Raw genomic sequence first — 25,144 nt, forward strand, 5'->3', positions numbered from 1 at the left:
TTGCATCAGTTTGCTCAGATAGAGGAGCGTACTCCTCTGTTCTGCTGTCTAAAAGCAGCAGGTAAAAGAAGCGTCTGAATGTGTCAAAGAGAACTCAATAAATAATGGATGTCATGAAGCTTCAGTGGAAGCTGTCGGCTTTGAAATCCACTCCCTGGTTGAGTCACACTCCTAGTTCGCTCCTTTCATTTTACATTTAACGGGCCTCGTGCTGTATAACCATCGTCTCGAGCACACATACACACACACACATACACACACACAGACACACACACCTCATGGGGCTCGGGCTGTCTGAGGCAGTTAGTGCTGGGGAGGTGCTGAGCTCAGAGCTATATCAGGCAGGTGTTGTGTCCGTCTTAGGGGCTCACGTCTGCATACATCAGCTTCAATTTCACCCTCGGTTCTGGGCTTGAGAGCCTGGTTGACATCCACAGGAAGGGAGCAGACAGCAGCATCAGCCAAGAGGAAAAATAAACAGCTGTATGAGCCTCTTTTGGATGAGGCACACAGTGAAAATTGTAGGGTTTCTCAAAGCCTTTTAAGGTTAACTGGTTTTCTTTTGTAGTTGTGAGGTGATTTTTGAGCCCCTAAAATGTTGCCATCTGTTCACACTCATAAGTGGACAAAGCAGGCTTTTAGCTGTGGATGTCCCAGATGTCTAAACCCCAAACAAATCATTTTCCAATATTGCTGACACCAACAAAAGACAGCAGGTGCCTTGGAATTAAAGACCTCATTAAAGTTGGAGCAAGCAAATTGATTGCACAGCCCCCCACAACTCTAATACAAGTCATATAAACCTGGGAGATCACAATAACAGTTGTAATGTGCTCAGACTTTAATTAAAAAAAATATGCACCTTTTTTTCCCACCAGAAAATCGGAAATGCATGCTGTGAGCTCCACGAGTCATGGCTCTTGCACAGAGAGATCAAAGTCAGCAGGGTAAATGGCTAATAATTCATAAATAAATCACATACTCAAGCAAAAACAAATGCGTATGCAGGCTCCACAGATGTGAGGGGGGTCATACCTCTCTCAATAAAACCCACTGACATAACGTGGCCTTTCTATATCATATTATCATTTTCTTACCACATATTTGACATATTAATAAAAGGAGAATGGAAGAAATATCTTCAATCTGATGGAAAGAGAGAGATTTTACTGTGAAAAACTGAATCACCATACATATGAACAACAGCATTTACACCTGCATGAAATGTCAGAGGTATTTCATCTCTTACTCTGTTAAGAGCCTTGAGATAATGAATGTAGCGATTTGGCACTATATAAATAAAACTGAACTGAAAATTGAATCCCTGGTGCAAAATTGCTATGAAGGTGCAATGTGTGCTCATTTTGCAGTGGTGCAAAATTTATGTAAAATGTATGATTGCAGAATGCCAGAGATACAAGGAGACAGCAGAGAATATCCTCCTTATATCCATGTCTCCAATTTGAGACCATTGTCCTTCAGCTATAATGTGAATCTTCTGGCTGTCAAACTGGGAAAGAAAGAACACTGGCTAAAGGCCACTTGTCTTCTCACTGAGCCCAGATCGTGTTCACATTGTCAGTCCTGGGCAGCTCAATACAGACTCATATCTACCCACCACTGTACCGTGTGAAGGTGAATCTAAAAATACATACACATTCAGAAACATATGACTGGGTTTGGATTTTGATGAGTTTGGTGTCACCCCCTGATCTCAACCTGCTTCACCTATTTTAATCATTCCTTGTGGCAACAAGCTGCACCACAAATTCTGTAGCCTAAGCCTTTATGGCAGCAGCCATCAAAATGCAAAATGATCATTTCTATCTCCATGACAATTAGACCCCAAACATCTGGGACACTCACACCAGGGTTAAAAATCCAATTATTCCAATGCATACTGTAATTATAGTGGGAGGCACTAGTTTATTATGGACATTGTAGATTTCCTCTCATACAGCAGTTGTGTCTGGATCAGACTGTGTAACTCTTTGGTCATACTCCTATTCTAGACTATGCTGTATGAAGTATTTCAAGAATATACTGTAGTTTGACATTTTAGGAAAAACTCTTATTTGCTTTCTTGCCAAGCGTAACACGAGAAGATTGATACCACTCTTGCAACTGTATGGTCATTGCAGTAGCTGGAGTCAGCAGCTTGTTAGCTCCGGAAAGCATAAGACAGTAAACAGGGGGAAACAGCTCGCCTGCGTCTGTCCCACAGTAACAAAATCTGCCAGGTGATGCAAACGCTCACTAATTTCTGTGTCTCATAAAGTTTAACTGATACAAAAATCAAAGTATAAAAATGACGATGTACGAGACTATTTCATGGCCAGAACCAGTAACTTCCTGGAGTCTCTGCTGGTTGCCAAGCAATTGCTCCCAGCCAAGAAATAGTCCAGTACATTCCCTTGGACATAGTCAGGCTAGCTGTTCCTAGTATTTATGCTAAGCTACACTAATACTAGCCGTCTTCAGCTTCATATTTATCATACAAACATGAGGGTGCCATTAGCACGAAAGAAATCGGGCGGCTACATTTCCCATAATGCAACAAGGCCTATTCCTTGAACCTCGACTTTAATTTTATCGTTAAAGTTAAAGAGGAAGTTCCTCTTGCAGCCAACTGAAAACACATTAACATAAATTGTTATAAAACACGTGAAATATATGTAAAACATTTTGTATGAAATCCACTAAGATCATATAAAACAGTTTGTACATCGACCTGTAGCCATCACCACCCAACCGTCTTCAGTGGTTGAAGTATAATCACCACCATCAGCCAGTGGATAGATAAAACCGGTGCAGAAAATTAAAGTTAAATTGACACTAACAACGTCAGTGTGAGATCCTTCCGCGCCTAATTGACTACTCGGTGTGAGCCGCTGCACCTGTCTCCACGCTGCTTCTCCCTCCGCGTCCGCCTCCGCTGCCCGCATCATCTCCTCCTGCAGAGCCGAGCGGAGCAGCAGCGTCTCTCCCTCTCTCCAGCTCCAGCTTTATGTCTGTGAGGGCTTCCCAGCGCTCAGTGGGGATATTTCATCGATGCTCTCCACCTAATGTGACAATTTCATACAACTGCTAGAAAGACCGGAAAGATGGGAGCTTTTGGAGTGTTAGTGGGGATATTACAGTACGCGGGACTTTACATTCAACTTAACGCAGCTCTGAACGTCGGGCACGGCGAGGTGGACAATCACATCTCTGGGAATGGTAAGTTGCTTTGTGCCTGTGTTTGTTGGTGGTTGCTTAAATGGAAAAGGAAGCTGATAATATTATATGATTTCCACTGTTGAGGAGTGGCTGGGTGGGGTTCAGTGAAGACTGATTGTTCTTGATCACATGGTGATCTTTTTTTCTTTATTAGTTAATTGTCTTTGTTATGAAGAATTGCATGTAGATTATTCTTTTCAGTATCATTTCTGTCTGTGATAAAACTTCTGAATATGCACTTTTGTCATGTTTTAATTTTTCCATATGAAAGTAGTTGAGTATAGAACAAGTTGATGAAGCATTTTGATCTGCCTGATATTGAAAGATCACTTTCAATAACTTATTAGGGCTACTCAGAGTACATTCAAACTGATTAAGAATTAGTTTAATTATAACCTGTTTAGTTTGACATAACAAGCTTTTTAAACCAGTTTACACTAAGCTTGTAGCTGCTGACTAAAGTATCTGTGTTTCATTATTTCTGCATAAAATAATTTTATGAAAAAAATTAAATAAAATTCTAGTAAGACTAGAATGAGCTACAACATCACTGTGGACCAAATAATGCAGTACAGCACACTGTTATAGTGGGATCAGGATGGAAATTTAAAATTACTGTTAGTTTACCTGTAGCAGCTGAAAATATTCTGATAATAAGATGAGATCGCTCCAGGAACTAATCCTGGAAATTTTAAATGTGAATTTGTTTTTGGTCTGACTTTACTTAACATAAGACTGACTCAACTGTCTGACTGACCCAAGGCCTAGCTTTGCATACGGTACACATAAGATCACACCTGAAAGATATAGTCCTCACAACCATCTCTAGTCATGTATTCGAGAGTTTTAAACTCTAAACCACCAACCTATGTTGTGGCACAAATATTCTTCTCTGACCTGAGGATCCCAGAATCCTACTAACCTAATAATATAAATAAAAAAATAATAATTTTAATAAATGCTTATTATTTTTATGAAATGTTTAAAATAGTTTTTGGGGCTTTTTTGTCTTTATTCAATAGTCGACTGTAGAGAACAACAGACAGGAAACCTGAGGAAAGAGCAAACGGGGGTGACATGCAACACAAGTCCCCAGTCAAAATACTACCTGCTATGCAAAACATGTTTAATTCATTTTGTAAATAATCAGCTTTGTATGTGAAGGTGCACATCATTAGGTACAGCAAATAATAAAAATAAAATAGCATCACTGACACCAAAAACAAATATTATTTCAAATCAGTTGAACTATAAACCCACAAAAGACCAACAGTTCAGTTTGTCAGTTGTTAAAATGAACACAGTGTTACCAGATTCATTGATGATAAGAAGCATGCAGCCCAGGTTTGGCGGGGGGTCTAGTCTGAATGACATGGAATAGCAACTTGTACAGTAACACAAGCCAAGGTGAACCATAAAAAAGAAAGCACAAGGGCATGGGCCTCCAGTGTTCTTGAGATAAATTACAGCTCCTGCAGGCTGAGGAGAGAGGGGCTCTGGGCTGCACTATGTGCTTTTTATGGAGGTGGGTGAAGGTGTTGGATGCCCTGTTACTGTACTTTGTCATAATTCATATTCACAGCTGAGTGTTGAAATAAGACTCTGGGGTTGGTGCTTGTCCACGTTCTAGCTACTTCTGCTAGTGCCTTCAAGTGGCTCTGTTTTGTTTGCTGTGGTTAGACACGTATATTGATGACTGATCGATCACGTCAAATGACCTGTTACTGCATTAACCAGTCAGTGACATTCTCCACTGATGAACCTCCACTGAAAGAGGATGATCCCTATTCTGTGAAACATGCAGTAAAACTGTATTTTCTTTTAATTAAAGGAATGGCGGACATCATGCAGAATATGCCGTGCCATATATTATAGTGTTTATTGTCTGATAGTGATAGTTGAAGTAGACAGTGACAGTTTCATGCTGTAGGTCATCCTCATCCTTGATATGTTTTCATTTCCTAAATGAAGCGATCAGACAGCTGCTGAAAATAACTTTTATTTTTAGCTCAGATTAACATCCAGCAGTGCCAACTGTTTCAGATGAGAACTTACTAAGTTTGCAAAATAAAAAATCAGTGTCAGTGTTTTTTAAAGACATTTTTACCTACTAACAATTTCTCCATCAGCACCAGTTATCTAATTTGAGTCGATAATCACTTCATCACAGTGTCTCACTGACCGTCCCTTGAGCCCTCTCTGCCTAGCATGTTAGCTTTAGCTTGATCACTATAGATGAGCGCAGCAGTTCTAAATGGATTGAATGTCTTGGGCAGGTTAGAAAATCAATTAGTAGCATTTGTCCCATAGGGAGTTAATTAGAGTTGGCTATAATCATTGTGCTCTCTTTCCCACTCTGTGACTCAGACTGGCCATGGAGAAGAAAAGCCTCGGGGTGTGGAGCCTTCTATTTTCACTTTTAAACAACAGCAGCTCCAGCACCAAAAGAGAGAGTTGCGCTATCCTTCGTGGTTAAATCATCCTCGGAAGATTTTTTTTATTTTTTTTTAATCTGGCTCTTTGATAAATTGCTCAAACAGAGGGGAGCTGAGCCCTCATGTAGAGCAGAGAGGCTGGATGCACTGCTCTGAAGAGAGCTTGTTAGATCTAGCCCCGGCTCATTTGTAGGTGCATCCGGTTTGGCCCCTGCCACTTGAGCTGAAGTGTAGATCGAGTCACCTGCCATGCAAAATCATATGTTGTGGGTGAACACGAACGACCAGCTTAGACGGATCAGTACCTTCACCACATTGTGTCAGAGTGTGACTCTCATGCTCCTGGGTCTCAGCGGTGAAGAAAGAGGCGAGACCTAACAGTTGGTGGTGTTGGTGCATGTGTGGTCTTGTGGTGAGTTTCTGTCCTTGTAGACTGCATATAATACAAAGTGATGACGAAGCCACATGTGGTTTCATCATAAATTCCCAACCTTTCATTTCCTTGCAGTGTTAGTGCTCTTTGGCAGCGTTCATCCTGTTATCCATCGTGAGCATACCACTTTCACAGTGTGGGGGCGTGTACCAATTCATTAGGCTTCCAAACTGTCTGGGATCCTCTGCCAGTCCTCTCCTTGGTGTCCTCTTAATGAGGGTGGCCAGCCCAGGCAGTTTGCATTGGCTTTCAATTTAATGGAGCTCTGACTGTGCAAGAGGAGAGGGGGAGGGGGGCAACAGATTGTACAGTCATGCTGTCACAGCGGAGGGTGCTGGCAGAGGCTCGGGGGGGAGAGAGAGCAGGAGAGTGAAAGGATGGTTGACACAATGCTCACCTCAAGAGGCTGCTGGAGACAGGAGTAGATTCGAACATGTTGCGACTTGAAGGGACAGCTGCTTCCTGTGGTGACGCAGTAATCTCTGGCGTGTTTGTCAAGACCCGCTGATGAAAAAATTATTTGTTTGTTCCTCCACCGTTCCACTGATCTTTCTGTGAAAAAAATAATCACATTTTCTAAAGACATGAATTGGAATTTGAACATCTTAATTAAACCCGGTTTTTGGAGTCATTCATTGTTGATTAGCCCTTTCAGTAAACATGAACTTTTGCTTAAGATTTATTTAATTAAAACTACTGACAAAAGAGCCAAACACTTACTCTTGTCTCTTAAAAAAAAAAAAGGCAAAATAACGATTATTAATGAATGTTTTTATTAGCAATTAGCTGATTTTTTTTTCTTCAAATTGCTTGGGTTTTTTTTTTCTAAATTGTTGTTGATTAATTTTTGTTTTGGCTCTATTAACAGCAGAATCAGATCTTCAAATTTGTTGTGAACCACCATAGGGAGGAAGATAGCATGCTTGTTTTTTGGCACTGAAGAAAAATCTTAAAAAAACTGAAATCACAGGCAGAGATGACGCTTTTCCCAAACAGTGAGCCTGAGAAACGTATCTTTGTGTGAACCCTTATCTCTGTGCATATAGCCCACACCAGGGACAGAGAGAGCTTCAACGTTTAAGGTGCAGAGATAGTGAACCATCTGACTCAGATGGTTTATGGATCAGAACGATGGAGGATACACTCTACAGTACAACTGTGATCAAGTCCTGGTTGACTAAGCTCATTTAGACACACTTGAATTGAAATATTTTTATCATAAAGCTTCATTAAATTGCAATTCAACTTACAACACTACGAAGGTAAAAACTCCTTCAACGGTCCCATCTCATGAAATCACACGTCACTTAAAGGTTCTCAAGGGCAACACTAAAACAGGACATAATGTTGTCGGCCGTCTCTGGGGAGTCCAGATGGAGTACAGTCGGCATTCTCGAAAATGCCTCCGAGCTCGGGCATGTGTTGTCAACAACACGTGCTACTTTGTGTTGCCGCACACTGTGGGGAGACGCAGAAATAGCCTCTGAGTCTCGTGTCCCAAGGGCTATGAAAAATTCACTCCACAGGCCCAGAGTATCGGCGGCAACAGGCAGACAGCTGCTTGCTTGATTACCGGCTCCGTTCTTATTTCATTATTTTACCTTCCACCTTGAATGGAGGTTGAAGGTCTCTCAGCAAGTGAATATTTCCCAAAGGAGCCTCCTGAGCGTTTGCCTCACCACTGAGTCTGAATCAAATACAGTGTTATTGACTTTCTGGCAAAAACCAAAACAGCTCATTTTGTTTACCATTGTTGTGTGTGTGTGTGTGTGTGTGTGTGTGTGTGTGTGTGTGTGTGTGTGTGTGTGTGTGTGTCCCCACATTTGTGTATAGGCTTTCTCTTGTACAGTAACTGTGCTGTACAGAAATCCCTTGACACAGTAAGTCAGGGCGGTAATAATATTCACAACTGCAGGCATAACATTTGACTCACCTGTGACTCTAAGAGGTGCTGGAACACTATAAACATCCTGCTGTTAAGGAGAACACGATGATTTTATAAAACTGACTTCATCTGGCTGCTAAATAAAATAATATCATCTTTGTATTGGCATGTATTGAAGAAACGTCTTTCCAAACCTCTACAAAGTGCTGAAGGTTTTTCCCATATTGACTAACCAAGTATAACTTCTTCCTCTAGTTGGTTATCCACATGTAGGATTAACGCTTTTTAAGACCAAGATAAATATCTGCAGCAGGTCTTTTTATTACAGGAGCTTCCTGTTGTTTCATGCACTGTTCCCTTGGGGCTTCCCTGGTTATTAAAGCCATTCATCAAATTAGTGAAATACCTCTTCCCACAGGGATTCTGTTCACGGGCTATTTACATGCACCTTGGTGGAAGTTAGGATGTTAAGCTGGATTTTTATGTCTTGGTATTTACTGTGTCTGGTTTTTCCTCCTCTCAATGAATCATTTCTCTTCCTCAGTGCCCTGCGGATCTGACTCAAATAGAGGTATTGAGTTAATGAACCCGAGCTGTCCCTGTAAGGTGGCACCCTTTCAGATGAAAAATGTTTGCACTTAACTCAGAGGAGGATTTCCACATTTCTCCCAGCTACCAGGGCATCATTTCAAATGTCGTACTCTTTCAGTTCCTTTACATGAGCATAAGGTATACGCCAACATTCACAAAGTCCCTTATTTAATGCTTTGTAATGCAAGCATGTGTTGAATATACTCTTTCTGTAATGTATTTATTTATTTATATTTAGAATGTCAGAAAAGACAATAGACAAAAAGACAAAAATATCAGTGGAAGTTATTTAAAATGTGTCATTTCTGTGTAATTTTCAACTTGTGCAATGGTATTATTACCTTGCTAACCTCACTAGCTCCTGTAGTTTATTCCAACTTTTTTTTTTTTTCACTGTTGCACTGGGTGACATGTTTTTCATTACCCTGACCAAAAGCAATGCAGTTTATTTAAAACCTCCACATATGTTGTTCTAGTGGTGCTGAATAACTAGAAGACCAACTGTGTATAAATGCGCAGCCTCAGGTAGTCCCCAATAAATGTACTATGTACTCCTGAGTGAGTAACATAAAAAACTGCAGTAAATATGCAGTGTGTGTGTGTGTGTGTGTGTGTGTGTGTGTGTGTGTGTGTGTATATATATATATATATATATATATATATAATTTGTGATCTGTCTTCAGTAGGAACATTTTTGACTTTAGGAAAGTGTATAGAGATGGACTGACTCATTGTTGGGTTTGGTCTCATGTGATATGTTGACTGTAAGAATACAAGCCTCAAAACAAAACAAAAACAGACACACTCACAAGCTTGCAGGGCTGGTGACAAGCCTACCCTGTATGCCTGTCTGACTCTCTCTGTCTTGCACACACACATGGACAAGCAAAGATACGGATGTCACACTTGCTTCCCGTCCATGCTAATAAGCCCTCTGTAATTTAGTCATCCTCAAACAGCTCAACCTTCCACCATAACAGGGAGGGGGAGCAAGAGGGAGAGAGAGGATCCACCTCACACTGGCACACTGAATGTATCCCTCTCATTTTGCCTGGGACCTGACATGAAAATATACTTAAGAGTGGTCTCTGTTGGGCTTGAGCAGTGTACATGCATTTGTTTATATATTTATGTCCTCCACGGCATTGCTTTCTTTCATTATTTTCTTCCCTTTTCATTTTTAATGAGGCTTTGCTTGGATAGCGAGCAGCCGCCCTGTCTTCTCGTGGCCTCGCTTCTATCATTGCTCCCTGAGCAATATAGTGAAAAATGCCAAGGAGGGCCGTTTTAAAAATGCATGTACTGTACTTGCATCTTCAAACAAGGGTCCCCTGCCTCTACTGGAAGACGGCTCTGACACTACTGCCTTTATGAAAATCTATACTTAGAAAAGGCCAAGCCAGCTATATAGCATTATAAATCAAAGAAACCAGCATGCTTGAGATTTCCCTGGAAGTCAATATTCACTTCAGAAGTACATGTTTTCATTCTTCTCTGTGCCAGTTTGGGGCCATGAAAATTTACCAGTTGAGTCAGCTTTTTTGTTGATTTAGCGTTTTACCAAGGTTATGCGATTGATTCCTGGTGACGCTACTGTGATTAAAGTCAGGAAACAGTTAGATGTCTGCTGAGCAGGCTTGTCAGGTCCCGACGTCGGCACAGCACTCACAGTGTGAGTGTGTTTGTCAACAAGTCGTGTTTCACAGGCAGGTGGAAGATGGTGCATAGCAAACTGAAAGGCAATTTGACAACAACCAGATCAATAAAGCTGGGAGGAGGAGGAGGAGGACGGAGGGGGAGGAGGAGGAGGAGGAGGGAGGACAGGAAAGGCAGAGAGGTGGGGCCTTTGTTTGGACACAGCATGATCTGATGGTGCTGATCATTTGGGATGTTTGCATGAAGCTGTAGGACCTTATCTGTTATAATGGTTATAACATTTTTTGCATTTGTGACACCCTGTGCGTGATATCATTAGGGATCCTGCAATCAATCAATTATTGTCCATCAACTGTCAGTGGAATCGTTACATATTAACATAACATTAAAAAAATTACAAGCAAATTCTGATTAAAAATGAATAAAATTTATCTTGAGAGTTTCTTGATCACTTTATTTGTGATTTTCCATACACTTTCCTTATTGCGATACATATGAATATTGTGAACATATTTTAAGTAATACTGTGATACATAACCTGGAATATACTGCATATGTATTATCTCCTAATTCTACAGTAGATATAGATTATCAATTTTATGTCATTCAAATCAAATGAATTAACACATAACTATTTGATTCCTGTTCTTTTTATTTATTTATTTTATAAAATGTTTGATTTTGGTAAAAATCAATACAAGTACAATGTGAGATTTAGTAAGAAACAAGTCAATTCCCAAATTATTTTACTACCTGACTCAGTTCATAATCACATCAAATTTAGCACACAGGTACAGTCACGGTATCTGATTTAAAGCGCCGGCACAGGTACCGCAGCTCATGAATATGGAGCAGACAGATATCAGGGGCACATGAGGAGGAAACAAAAGATGATGTGGTGTTTTGGTTAGGGTGAGATAGAGACAGAGGACCCTGTCCAGTGCTGTAAAAAGACAAAAAAATATTATGTTTGACAGCAATTAGATGCATAATCTGAGGAAGAGGCACATAGAGAAACAATATTTTGTTAGATTTTGTTGAAAACTATGGAGGACCACAGATGACACAGAAATACTAATAAAGCATTTCTTTAATTGATAACTAACTGTCCAATATAAATAGACATAATATATTTCTCTAGCCATGAATTTATTAGTATATAAATAGATAGACCAAATTAAATAAGTAATTCATTCTTTGATATTTTAATAGGCAATAAAAAGAGGAATTATAATAAGAATTTACAAATGAAATATGAATCAGTATCAAAAACTTAATAAATATTATATATATATTATTATTATAAATAATTTATTCGAAAAATAAATAAGATTCACAATTGAGAATACAGATTTCATCAGGGCAGTTTCCTTTACAACTGATTACTTTGTTATTAAGCATATTCATTTATAGATAAATAAATACACTTGAAAACAAATGTATTAATGCACATTTTATTGTACAATTATAATGAAATGTTTCATTACTATTTCTGCGATACTGTGGTCCACCATAGAACTGAGTTGTGATTGATACACTCTGAGTTCATTATTTGGTCAATATAAACACATATAACACAATTTCCTTGTACTCTGTCATACTGACAGTCAGTTTTGTTGCCTTGCCTTTAAGCAAGAATGAAGGGAAATTTCATTTTCATACAAAGATTTAGCTCACCTCATATTTCCCCTTTATTAATAGCAAATTGTACTCACCTCCAGTTCTCTGTAGAGTTTACAGTCGTTATTAGCCAAGTCTCTCCACCACCATGTCCATCTAATCTGAGCTCTTCCCTCAGTTTCTTCAGCTTTTCTGCAGTCAGTATGGAGCCATTCTTGGTATAATAAATGATCACCATTAGTCTGTATATCCCCACAAACCCCAAAAATTATATTTCATGGTGTTAAAGGACACCAAATTAAATAAGACAGATCTCCTGAAATAATAATGCTTTATTGAATAATGTAGCACCTGGACATATCTTTCTATCTCTGTATCTTAAGGCCTATAGTATGAATGATGTAGTGAAAAGTTCTTTTGCCAAGACTTAAAAAGCAACAAAAGCTCTTATGCACATTTGAGACAGAAACCCTGAAGAAAGTTTCATTGTCAATATGTCAAAGTTCCATAAAAAACTTCAATGAAAATGAAGAAAAATGAAGAAACCATATCCATTAGTGAAGACAGAAATTGAAGGAAGCACATTATAACTCCATTTACAAGCACAAAGACTGTCAGGCCATAGGGTTATTGTAGACTGTAATACATCACAGGGGTTGATTGACTTCATGTCATCTATAAAGCATAGTTAATACATTTTCCTCTGCCAGCTCGGTCAAAATGTCACTAATAAAACCAATTTCACAAGAGAGCTTTAATTTGTAGTGTGCAGTTACCTCTCTGTTTCTATTGCACTGATCTTTGTGTCCAATACTCAACCCAGGGAGGTTCTGTGGAAGTGCGCACTACTATCTGTTATTGGACGTATTTTCATTTTCATGGTATTGTTACCTAAAGATACAATGAACATTTTTTTCATTTTGGATTAATCTGCCAATTATTTTATTGAATAATCATTTAAATAGCTGTGAAAAAAATGTCCATCACAGTTTCCCAAAGCCTGAGTTGATTTACATTTAGTCATTTGGCAGATGCTTTTATCCAAAGCGACTTACAAGTGAGGGACAATAGTAAAGTTTCAGTGCATCTATTCTATAAGTGCAAGGAGATCGATTAAGAAGTGCACCAAAAGTTCATAGTAAGTGCTAGTTAGGGTGTAAGAGGTGGCAGGAGAGGAGGTGCTTTCAAGAGAGGTGAGTCTTGAGGTCAGAGCGGGACGCCCCTGCTCTGATGGCATTTGGTAGCTTGATCCAACCTCAGGGAACCACAGATGAGAACAGTCTGGACTGTGATTGTTTTGTGTGCAGGGATGGCAATGCCATCGACAACAATCCTTGGAGGAGCACAGAAGGAGAATAACCGAGAAGGAGCATACTGTCACCATCCAAGTATCAAAAAGTAAAGGCAAGTCGGAAATGACTATATCTATTTGGATGTATACACTTAGATATAGATCTGACAAATGAAAGACCCTTTAAAAACTTTTCTGATATAGCTCATGGACACAGCTAATGATATGGCTGGTTTCTGTTTGCACAGCCACACATTTGCTGGGGGTCACCAGAAAAATCTGTTGTTTATTCAACAGAAATGCCTCTTTACCAATTTTGGACAGACTGTTGCATACTTTACTTTATTTGTATTGCCTCTTTTTCCTTTTTTATGCGTCTGCACCGGCGACAGGGAGTGGTGAAGTGACCCGGACCATGCACGTTACATGTGCTCATGCGAACCCCCAATGATAGGCAGACAGAGAGGGCCAGTAGAGAGACTGAAACCACTGGGGTGGTCCACCAGCCCACCGATGCAGCGGCCTACCTGATTTGTCCTGGTATGCTTGCAGACTATGAAGGGTTTTGTGGCACCTGTATGGTGCACCTGCGTAGAAGACCTGCGGTCAGAGTGAAGATCAAAAACTAAAAAAAAAATAGCTAACTTAATGATGGCTAGTTAAATCTAGCTTTCTCTGTCTCTATCTGACTTTGACAGGGGGGACATCACATGTCTCCACTTTATCTGTCATTTCAAAATCTGCAGATTCATGTAATTGCAACATTCTGTCCCTTATATACGTTTCACATTACATCCAGCCCATCCTTGAACACGATATATCAGGAACTTTACATCTGGCACAAATGTGCACCTATTAGAATTTGGTGGTCAAAGGTCAAGGTCACTGTGACCTCTCAAAACACATTTTTGGCCATAACTCTAGAATTTATACACTATTTATGATAAAATATACTTAATTACCTTCAGGAAATTCCATACAGTCTTCAATACGACAATATATGAGTCTGGATGTAAACTGCAACTTTACTGGTTGGCAGAGACATAAAACTGCGAGGCTGAAGCTAGTTGAAGAATGTAATATCTCACAAATGTCTTTTGATCTCTCTCTCTGCTGTGTCTACATTTACTTTTTTATAAAATAAGTTAATGCATGATAGGCTAAAAGAGAATAGCAACAATTGTATTTCATCTGTGTGGTGAAAGAAACAAAAAGGAGGCAGAGTTTGCAAAACTGCAGATGCATTACTTTTTTATAATGCTTCCAGCATAGTGTGGGGAGTCTTCCATAAATGTATTTGAATTTTTCTATCCTTCTCTTCCATCTGTTTGGGAGAAGAGTTTTTACTTTGTGCTTTGATGTTTTTTGAATCGTTGTGATTCTCTGTGCTTTGGTTGTGTGGTTGAAAGACATTGATGTATGTATGTGTGTGTGTGTGTGTTAGAGAGAGAAACCATGTGTGTGTTAAGTGTTGCAGAATGGTAATTGGAGAGGTTCTCTTCTGTCTTCAATACTTAGGGACACCTTGTGAATTCATTATGGTACATTTGTGAAAGGAAAATGTTACACCTTTTAACATGCATTTCAAATCAGCACAGTTACATAAACACATATATAGCACTGTGAGCTGAATACAAGCCATAGGGCACCACACACAGTGAGACACACACATAGGGTAAGTCTCCCAGGATGCTGAACACCTGCCAATGCCAGTGGGCAAGGCTCCAGGAGATGTAGTGAGCTACTCTGAGAGTGTTGGAAGCATCTCTTTATGCCAGACACCAGAGAGCCAACAGACACAGACTGCCCACTCAGCGAGAGAGGAGAAAGTAAAGAGGGGAACTGAATGGAAGGAGGAAGGGAGGAGAGAGTAAGAGGCTCGAGTGAAAAAATTAGGTATAAGGACTAATAGGTAGAAAGTAAGAATGAAAGGGCAATAGAAATGGGAGAGAGAAGAGTAAAAACGGTGTATTTTCAAAAACAAGAAGAGGAGATTTGTGGGAGATGTTACTGAGCCAACGAGAGAGACAGCAGGAGAGAGAAAGAGCTAAGAAAGGATTTAAACAAGAGAAAGAAAGAGGTGGAAAATTGGGGAAAATCTTGTGTTTGCAGAATCAGGGTCTTATTGGCTGGCTGGGGAAATGGGGAAGTGCAGGAATTACCTTGCAGCTATAAGCTTGTCCTGCTGTAGCTCTGGACTCCCGAGTGTATTTCAGGACTCCCTGTGCAGCTCTCTCCTTGACTTGACTTTGACTTCACACACTGGTTTCAAATGGCTGTGGAGACTCAGCTATCTTCATTAATTCACTTCTCCTTCATACTATACTTTGGTTGTAAGTTGCAGTAAACTAGTGTCTGGTATATATTTGTTGGTATATATATATATATGTATATATAGTCAGTCGTTAAATCTATAAAACAAAGATGAATAAAGACAGAAAAACATATTGCTTCATGATAATTTCAAATCATAAATAAATTCTAACCAGGGAATGTTTTAAATATTTACTTGCAAATTAACTACAAGAAACTGACAGTTCACTAAGCTGTGCGACCTTTAGCCATCTGTGTTCTGGGGCACATTTACAAGTGATAACTATAGATTTACCTCTCTTGGTAAAATTCTTGGTCATTTTCAAAACAATGGGTTCTTTATTTCAGATGGACAAAAGCCAGCTTCTCATTTCTAGCTGGCAACCGTGCATTTTGCCATCTTAAATGACAACTAGCAGATTTAATCAGCGGTAGCCAACTAGCTAATTAAGCTTTGGAGCTGCTAAGATTAGCCTACACTGGTATAGCAGCATCCAGGACCTGCTTCCACACATTGGAGACAATAACATGAATGGGTATTTTTCTTTTAATATAACCTTCAACCTTACAAATACCCCGGGCTTTGGAGATAATGCTGGCTTAGGTTACTACTTTGTATAAGCTAGTTAAATATTTTGCATCTTGTTAATAACTGTTTAATCCATTTCTTATACTTTTGTTTTCCATTCAAACTCTTTCTATTCGGAGTACGGTTGTTGCGACAGCCCCTTGCACACAGCTTCTACATGTAGAGAAATCTGAATCCTTACAGGCCTGCTCTGCATAGTATGGTTGCTAAACTAAGATTAGACAATTGCTGTTCAGTGAAGGGTTTTAGCGAACAGTCAGTTGATAATGGAATCTATTCGTTTTCTGTTGATCAACTTCTGAGATAATAATGTCTGCATTACTTTAGTCAATTAAGTTAAATTGTATATTTTTCCATATTATCCCATTTTCTACGCTAACTTGCTTTTGTGTTGTTTGCTGTGCGCTCCAGAAACATCTTTTTTCTCTGCAGGAACACAGTCTCTTCAAAATGACAGATGCTGCTGTCTGTGCTCTGCCGCTGGCTGTTGATACTGTATCTTGAGGACAAAAAAAAAAGTGCCAACACCTGCATCGAATACTACGAAAACTCATATGATTGAAATGCCACCCTTTGTTGTTTTGCTCATATATTTTATGCACAGTGAAGTTCTCTGCTATTCCAGGCTCCAGCTCTGGCACCATATGCTCAAAACACATTATTACAAGACATAATGATAAATTTAGTCACACCTTCTGTGCTCTTCATCAGACATCCGAGAGACGGAATGCCACTCTTGAATAATAAGATGTAAAGAGGAAGATAAAAAAGTGAAAGAAATAAGAAGATGACTAAATAAAAAGTGAAAGTTTTTTTTACTCATACAGCTTTTTACTCAACACTGTCACAGGAACAAGAATCCTTGGCATGAAAGTAAAAAGAAAATGTCTTTTCCCAGAAATATAATATGCCATATATATAAAATATGTAAGACACAAAGACATCAAATGCACATTTTACCTCCACCTTTCCTCCTTCACAATATATTTTTTGAGAGTGAAAGGAGTTTGTGGTTGGAATCACAAAACTTATGTGTAAAATTGAATTTGCTGCTGAAGAATTATAGCATACACTGTGCCGATACATCTAAAATAGCTACTCTTGCATGTTTCTTTCAAAGGTTATAGGTTTGGTTACATTACAGTTTAATTTCTGAATCCTTTAACTTTATAATAAATGTTGCTATTTTTGAATCTCCTGGACTTGCTCGGTACAGATTGGATTGCTTTGTTACCCTGACATGCTGATTTTCCTGCCATCAGGAAAGCCACACATCATCAGATGAAAGTGAAGCATTATGCCAGCTGTGATTACAGTCTACACTGGCATCGGAGGAATAGTTAGCGCCACAGGAAATTGCATTGGCATTTTATTTCACACCACAGTTTCAAACCAGAAATCCTAGTAAGACATACTTGTAAAATGCCTCTGTTGTTTTGTACAAGCACATGATAAAACTTGATTCAATTAAATTATTATATATTTAATATAATATGGCACATAAAAGGTGAAAGATTAATAAATACAAGAATAAACTCTCAAATTAAATGCATTTTATTTTCCCTTAAAATTGTAGGACCACAAATGAAATAAATACCTTTTCTGTGTTTTATCCTGAATAGTTTTTAACAAAGTGCTTTACTGTGTATCTTCATTTTGTGTCATTAGCAACAAAATCAGTACCTGTTTGATGAGACAATCTTAACTTACTCTGTAGCTTTGTCTGGAGTTATGACTGCATCTCACAATCTTTAGTCATTAGTTGATGGATTTTGCTTTTGTCTCTCTGTTGATGAGGACCACAACATGTGGTTGAAAGCTCGCATTAAGAGTCCTGCTTCTAGGATCAAAAATGAACTCTCAGCTTCAACCTTTAATACCTGCTGTGTCACTTTCACCACAGTGTCATGCTTTCTACTCTTACCCTCTGTACCTAAGCTTCAGGCCATGTGTTGTATAGCGCTCCCCTCACTTGTAGCTGACAGGTATGAGAATTGTGCGTTCTCTGTTCTTCATGAGATCTGCCTCCTAGGATGAGAAACCAGGAAGAAAGCTTGTTCTCCGCTCTTGTATCCATCAACATCTTAATATGGATTCAAACTGAAGGATGGAGATGGGACAAGACAGGAGAGATAGACTGAATTTGACAGAGACGTATCCTTATCTCACCTGTTATTTTTCAATCTGAGGAGAATTTGCATAATAGAGGGGAGCTAGACAGAAAAGTAAAAGGAGTTATTCTCAAGTGGCTTGAGTTTGCTCCTTTTTTAACCATCAAATGCTGCCTGCTCATACGTAACAGACGTTCACGTTGCCGTGACAAAAGCATGCTAAATAATAATATTGTAACACTGTACATATTCAGGAAAACATTTCAAGGATTTAAATCCTAAACATGGAGACAATCTGTCTATACTCTTTAGCCAGCGTGTTTATCTCCCAGAGGAATAAATAAACATATACACATCTTTAAATACTTTGGTTTTGGCTTTCGAAAGATGACTCAGTAGCTTCTTGGGGGATGTGGGCTGTGTCTTAACTTCAGTCTCTGAATGCATTTGCAGTTTCCAGCAGAACCATCACTGGGAGAACATTAACGGAGGTACATGCTGTGCATAAAGCTTTTTTGTATTTTTCACCAACAGATATTGCTATTGAACATTTGGCAGGTATTTTCATTCTGAAAATGTAAGAAAAAAAGTGTTGTTGATGCATTGTTCATATATAAGGCTTTGCATAATAAGTGAAAAGTTATTACAGCAAAAAGAATTGTTAAGTCAACAGACTGGACACTTCTCAGTGTGTGTGTGTGTGTGTGTGTGTGTGTGTGTGTGTGTGTGTGTGTGTGTGTGTGTGTGTGTATTTAGCTTTTCAGCTCCTCTCAGCCTTTCCTATCACATTTCCCCACTTTCCCATCTATCTTTCTCAGCTCTTTCTTCTCACCACTCGCTTCAGTTCACCTCTGCCCTCATCCTTCTTTTCTCTCTTTCCCTCTCTTTCCTCTTCCTCCACCCTTCTCGGCCCCTGTACGGCTCCATCCCAACAGTACGTCTCCTCCTGACAAATGAGGCCACTGCCTGGCCGCCAGCAGCGGTGCATCAAGGGCGCAATTCCTGAGGGCCCAGTCAGTCAAACCACACCAAAGCCATCTCCACCCGTCTCTCTATTCTCAGCCATTTTTCCTCCCATCTTCCTCCTCATCCCCAGGGATCCGCTTTGCACAAGACCGAGCGAATGTCAATTAGAGATACGGTGACTAACTTCTCTCTTTGCTCACCTGGTCTAAAGATTCTCAGTCCAACTGTGTTTGACGGGGTTTCTCTGAAGGAGGGTTAGTGTGTAGATGAGAGGTAGAATATTCCCCATAGATGGAGCTGACAGTTTATTCTGTGATCACACTTCAATTACAACAATAGGCTTTATGTGGAATATTTCACTGTTTTACCTAACAGTTGTTCTCACATCATTCCTACACCCATGTGTGTGTATAATGAGAAATAAAATGGGATTTGTTTTTAAGAGAAGAAAGCATTACCATAAATACCTGGAATAATACAAATTACATTCATATAGCCTTTACAGGAATATTGTTAGTGAAGCTCGTCAATGCTGTTCTCTCAACTGTTGTGGACTTTATGTGATGTGGTAGAGCTGGTGCATTTTGCTCATACAGTAACATACCTGTGGTTCGGTTTGGAGGAAAAAGTCACATGAAGATTGTTGACGGCAAACACCTTATTTACATTACAACAGATTCTTGACATTTTTATAAAAAATCAGTCTAACAACTTTAAAGCTGAACTTATCAATATTATTTAATTACTTATATATAGAATAATTAGCGAGCATAGTGGAGCATTTAGCAAACCAAATAGGTAAATATTTCTTTCATTACATGGTAGACACCAAAACAAAAGCTAGAAAAATGTTGGACTTACATTCACCAGGTGGCCAGTAGCATGACTCCAAATGAAAGACAAAGCTCTAAGATGATATTATATATTATGTAATAATATAATAAGTCCCTGCAATCACAATGGTGAATTTGAATCGCAATGCAGAAGCCTGTTATTAGCTGTGTTAGTAGCTGTGTAGCTAAGTGTTTGTATAGAGCAGTTCATGTATTTCAGTCAAAGCTTCAGAGGTTTCTATGTGAGTGCAGTTTAATTTAGTTGTAAGTGAGGGCCGAGCTCATTGGAGCACTTTATTAGTAAATTGTAGTAATTCAAAAGTGAAAATGCTGACCACAGCACAAACACAGAAGTCATTTGTTCAGCACAGTTCAGTGATATTTCCCAGCCCTATTAAATATACTCATATAAAATCAATGCAATCAGTGAGACTCATAAGTGTGTATTTGGTGGGCGTGACAACAAGGCTCAGATTGATACTGTAGATTTACATGTAGTGACTGCAGACCACCTTGGAAGGTTGTATGTGATTTATACTTTCACTATTCAGTATATTGACTATATTATGATTAGAATGGTCAATACTGTGTGACTCACACAACATTAAACTTTTATGGTAGATAATCTCAGCATGGTGTTTGCACTGATTCCAAGTTAATTGTACAAAAGAGCAAAGGCAACATAAAGTTCAATTTCATGTTATTTCTGACTGGTGACTAGGTTCGGTTTATTGTGTATGCTTCTGTTTCAGCTTCTTGTATGCTGTTACAGTAATTTCTAATAGCTGTAATAATGTATGATTTATATTTAATTTGAAGCTGTCACTCATGTTGATTTGATCTGCACTCTTAAAATCCTTCACAAGTCAAGTTAAATTACATCTGAAACACCAGAACACAAAAAGAAAAAGGGAAAAAGAAAGGTTCCTGAAATACTTCCAAATTATATTTGTCTCTTAATTTAATTAAAGTACCATTTATTAACAATTAATTGATTCATGTTTTCTGTATCCCTGTTTTTCTTCTTTGTTTCATTGATTGTAGACTGTACACAGGCCGTGTTGTCTCTCTCTGTAGTGCTGAGTATAAGTGGATTAACAATGACTGTGGTTTAAGAAAGTTGAACGTGTGTTTACACATAAAGGAGTATGTTGGTGTTGTCTCCACTCTGTCCGAGCTTCTCCAGAAAAGAGGACTCAACAAGGTGTCCCTCCACACTCACACTGCATGCTGAGTCAGATGATGTGTGATGCAGAATGTGCTGCTATGATGAGTTATCATCCATTACGGAAAACTTGTCCAGAGAAAATTATGTTCTCGGTGTAGGTGGCTGCTCTTATAGGTGCGTGGGTTTGAAGTGCAATGATGCTTCCAAATTAGTATATCTGTACAATGTTCAGCTCTGGCTGCTGTATCCACAGAAGGATTATACAATATTCTCGCCACCTTTTTACTTCAGTTTATGTTCTATTTTCTTGACACTCCCCTGGAAACTAAAACGAAAGGTCATTTAACCTGCAAAAGGGCTCTTTTCTCTCGCTTCTGGAGAAATTATGAAGAAAACTGGTCACCAAGTAACCTGGGCAACATTTCCATTTGATAAGTAGTACTGGTTTGTTAAGTGGATAATCTCTCTCTAATTACTCCTTGCTATATTTAGTTTGCTACCAACACCTTACTTGTATGTCATGCAGTTTTTCTCTGGCTGAAGTGTGATGCAGCAGTGTCACCAGTGAAATGTTGTCTCAGAGCACCCTGAGAAATACAAATCTAGAGGATTTGGGTTTCTGTCATTGTGGGGATGTCTTAAACCCATCATTTCCCTCAACCTTTCTTTTTTTTTTCTCTCTTGCAGCTCTTTTCACAGAGGTGCCACACGACATCACGACGCAGAGCGGTGAGGATGTAGAGATGGCTTGTTCCTTCCGTGGGGCGGGCTCGCCCTCCTATTCCCTGGAGATCCAGTGGTGGTACATCAAGGACCACAGAAACTGGCAAAAGAAGTCAGCCCAGATCACCAATTATGTAAGCTGCAAGGGAAAACTGTTTTCTTTTGTTGTTTTTGTTGAATGTATTGATGCAGAGATACTTATAGCCCAGAGGGTACTTTTACAGTTGCCAAGGGAAAGCGCCACTGATTAACTCATCTAAACTTAACTTAAAAAAGGAACTGATATTTGATTAAATATATTCACATATTTGAGTTAAGAAAAAACAGAACAGCCAAATAGCATCACAAGTTGCTGTGAAGCTGTTCTTAAATTAATTAACTATTTATATACCTGATGTTAGTTAGCAACATAGTTAGCTTAAAATAATGAATTAACTTTATTAACTTTTGATATTGTTAGCTAATACTAATATGTAGTAGTAGTACTACATATAACATACATATAACATACATAGTACTACATAGTACTCCTTTCACGCTCACTAATAGTACTTGAAATAATTAGCTAATAGTGGGGATGTGGATTATAGATGACAAATCAAAATAACATGAACACTGACAATTTACAAAAACATGAAAAACCTTCTTTATTGAATAAGTATTGATCAACATCCAGTTTTTAATCCATTCATAAGAACACATAATTCGAACATGGAAGGTGTCGATAAATGTTTACATAAGATATGTATGAAGACAGTACTTATTTTTATTTCTGTGTAATGTAAAAACATTTCGCCCCTCCCACTGGGATTATAAGACATAGGAAGGAAAGAAATGCTACAAGCTCAAGCTTTATCTTTATTTAGTCTCTAACTGGCTAACTCACAGTAAATGTATATGTGAAGAGGTGACTCTGTCCAAACTATATATTTAGTGCTTCCCAGTAAACATATAACGACAATAGAAAAGGAAATGTGAGTTATCAGTGAGATGCTTTTGCTCGTTAGTGCTTTAAAGCAGCCAATCATCACATTATCTATGACAGAGCTATTTATTTATACATGGTTTCTGAGAGGGCTTTTTTTTACCCAGTAAATCATATTTCTTCTTCAAGGTTAAACCTTTCTTTTTTAACAGTAAAGTAGACTTATAAATCCCAGTATGTTTCACAGTATTTTCCATTTTCAGTTATTGCATTTCAGTTTATTTGGACACAACTGTTGGACTGAACCTAAAGCGCATTGTATACCATGCAGAGGGAAATGCAGTATTAGCGATGGCAGAAATCCTCTAGGACGGAAAACGAAGGGATAATTGCTGATTAGCATTTGCCAGCATTGGGGGAACAGGTTGACTCTTTCCCATCATGGGGGAACTCAAGCTCCCATGTTGTGCCTCTAGACACTATAATTGGCACTGAGAAAGAAATAGATTTCAAATTCTGTCTGCTCCATGCATAATTCATACCTATGCCCAAAAGAATACCTCTGTGCCTCTGCATACCCATTCACAGACACACTCCTGCTCAGATGCCTACGTGCTTGGCGCTGTAGAGTGTGTGCTCATACACACACACATTTAAGCATGCACATGTTAAGCGTGCATACGTAAGTACACACAAACACAGATAAAGCTCAGAAAATGAAGGATCAGGAATCCAAGGAAGTTTTGTTATAAAACTGCTGAAAACATCAAACATGTTCATCCACCATAATATTTGGCTGCTATGAGTCGTTGCAAGCAATGAGGTTTCTTTTTGCTTTTTTGCTTTTTTTTTATTAGAAAAGTGATAGTGCAGCTATTTGTTTTTGTTGCTAACACATCATCCATATTTCTGTGCAGGTTGTACCCCTGGAGGAGACGTCCAAAGATGCCACCAAAATTAGCGTGAGTTTGATCTGACATCAACTGTCAGCGAGCACAAAGCAAATTCAATGTCAAAGAAAACTAACAGACTTTATTTGTTATCATGAATATGTAAGACGTCCAAGTTTTTGCATGATTTATTTCTATTTATGAATGGAGTAAATAAAAAGCAACAGTAAATTTTAAATACAATACAGAAGCAAACATCTCACCTCACTGCGCTGCAGAACAGAGAGGTTCAGGAGATTCTTTGTTCCCACTGCCATCAGGCTATACAACACCTCAGCCATTTATCTATTATCAACTGTTTTTATTATTATTATCATTATTATTATTATTATCAACAATGAGCTAATGGACATATGGATTTCCCCTAGGGGATAAATAAAGTATCTATCTATCTATCTATCTATCTATCTATCTATCTATCTATCTATCTATCTATCTATCTATCTATCTATCTATCTATCTATAAAGCTAAGAAGTATAGTCAAGAATTATACAGGATGTGTTGAATTCATGTAATATTTACCATAAGGCTTTAAATAAGTGTACACCATCTTTTCTCCCCACTAGGTGGTAAAAGTGGCCGGCAGCAACATCTCCCACAAGCTCCGTCTCTCCAGCGTCAAGCCATCAGACGAAGGCACATATGAGTGCCGTGTCATCGACTTCAGTGGCACCGTGGCGCAGCACCACCGGGTTTCTGCCTACCTCCATGTGGAGCCAGAGAGGAGTCGGGGGCTGGATAACGTCCGGCTGCAGGAGCCAGGTAACCGGCCGCAGAGGCACCACCCGCACCCCCACCACGAGACAGAGGGCAGGGAACTGAAGAGGAGATCAGCTGGCAGCAACACTGACTGTAATGAGAGCTGTGTGCTTTAGACCGGGCGGCCTGTCTGCCTGTCTTATCTGTCTGTCTGCATGGTCATGACTTATCTCTGACGAGGGACGGTCATCAACACACATGTCACCACAGAGCCGAGGTGTCGATCTTAAATGGACCCTTTGTGTTTCATTAATTCATTTGTCTTTGTCTTTAATATTGTTATTTGAATGCCAATGCTGTTGAATGCCAATAAAGGAGTATGATTTTATTGAAAGTATATATGATTATGTTCTTTTCATTGCTTTGTTTTGTTTGTCTCTGTGCTTTTTCTTATTGCATCAATTTTATGTTAATGTGCAGCAAATCTATAATAGCAAAGAGGCGCTTTTATTTTGTTATTTTGTTTGAGGAGGACTCCCTCAGTGGCTGAACACCTGGAACATTTCCTCACAAAGTTACAGTAAAACACAGTAGAGTCAGAATTATTATGGCTTACCTAAATAATAAATAGAGCAAAGTTGGGTGTTCACTGAAGCAGACGCAGAACACACCCAGTGCCACTTCTCCTGTCTTTTATTAAAATATGCCAAGCTGCAGTATTTCAATGTAAATGCTT

At 38.9% G+C, this 25,144-nt stretch overlaps 1 protein-coding gene across 1 annotated transcript; it reads left to right on the plus strand.

Moving 5' to 3' along the window:
* Positions 1-2,949: 2,949 nt before the first annotated feature.
* Positions 2,950-24,802, plus strand: vstm2lb (V-set and transmembrane domain containing 2 like b). The gene is made up of 4 exons (XM_023423465.2): positions 2,950-3,219; positions 21,798-21,967; positions 23,676-23,720; positions 24,276-24,802. The coding sequence occupies exons 1-4, from the start codon at positions 3,105-3,107 to the stop codon at positions 24,582-24,584; spliced, it is 639 nt and encodes a 212-aa protein (XP_023279233.1). The 5' UTR covers positions 2,950-3,104; the 3' UTR covers positions 24,585-24,802.
* Positions 24,803-25,144: the final 342 nt, after the last annotated feature.

Source organism: Seriola lalandi, unplaced genomic scaffold (assembly GCF_002814215.2).
Source record: "Seriola lalandi dorsalis isolate HSWRI2012SDOR001 ecotype SW California unplaced genomic scaffold, Sedor1 jcf7180002054692, whole genome shotgun sequence".
Classification (NCBI taxonomy): Eukaryota; Metazoa; Chordata; class Actinopteri; order Carangiformes; family Carangidae; genus Seriola; species Seriola lalandi.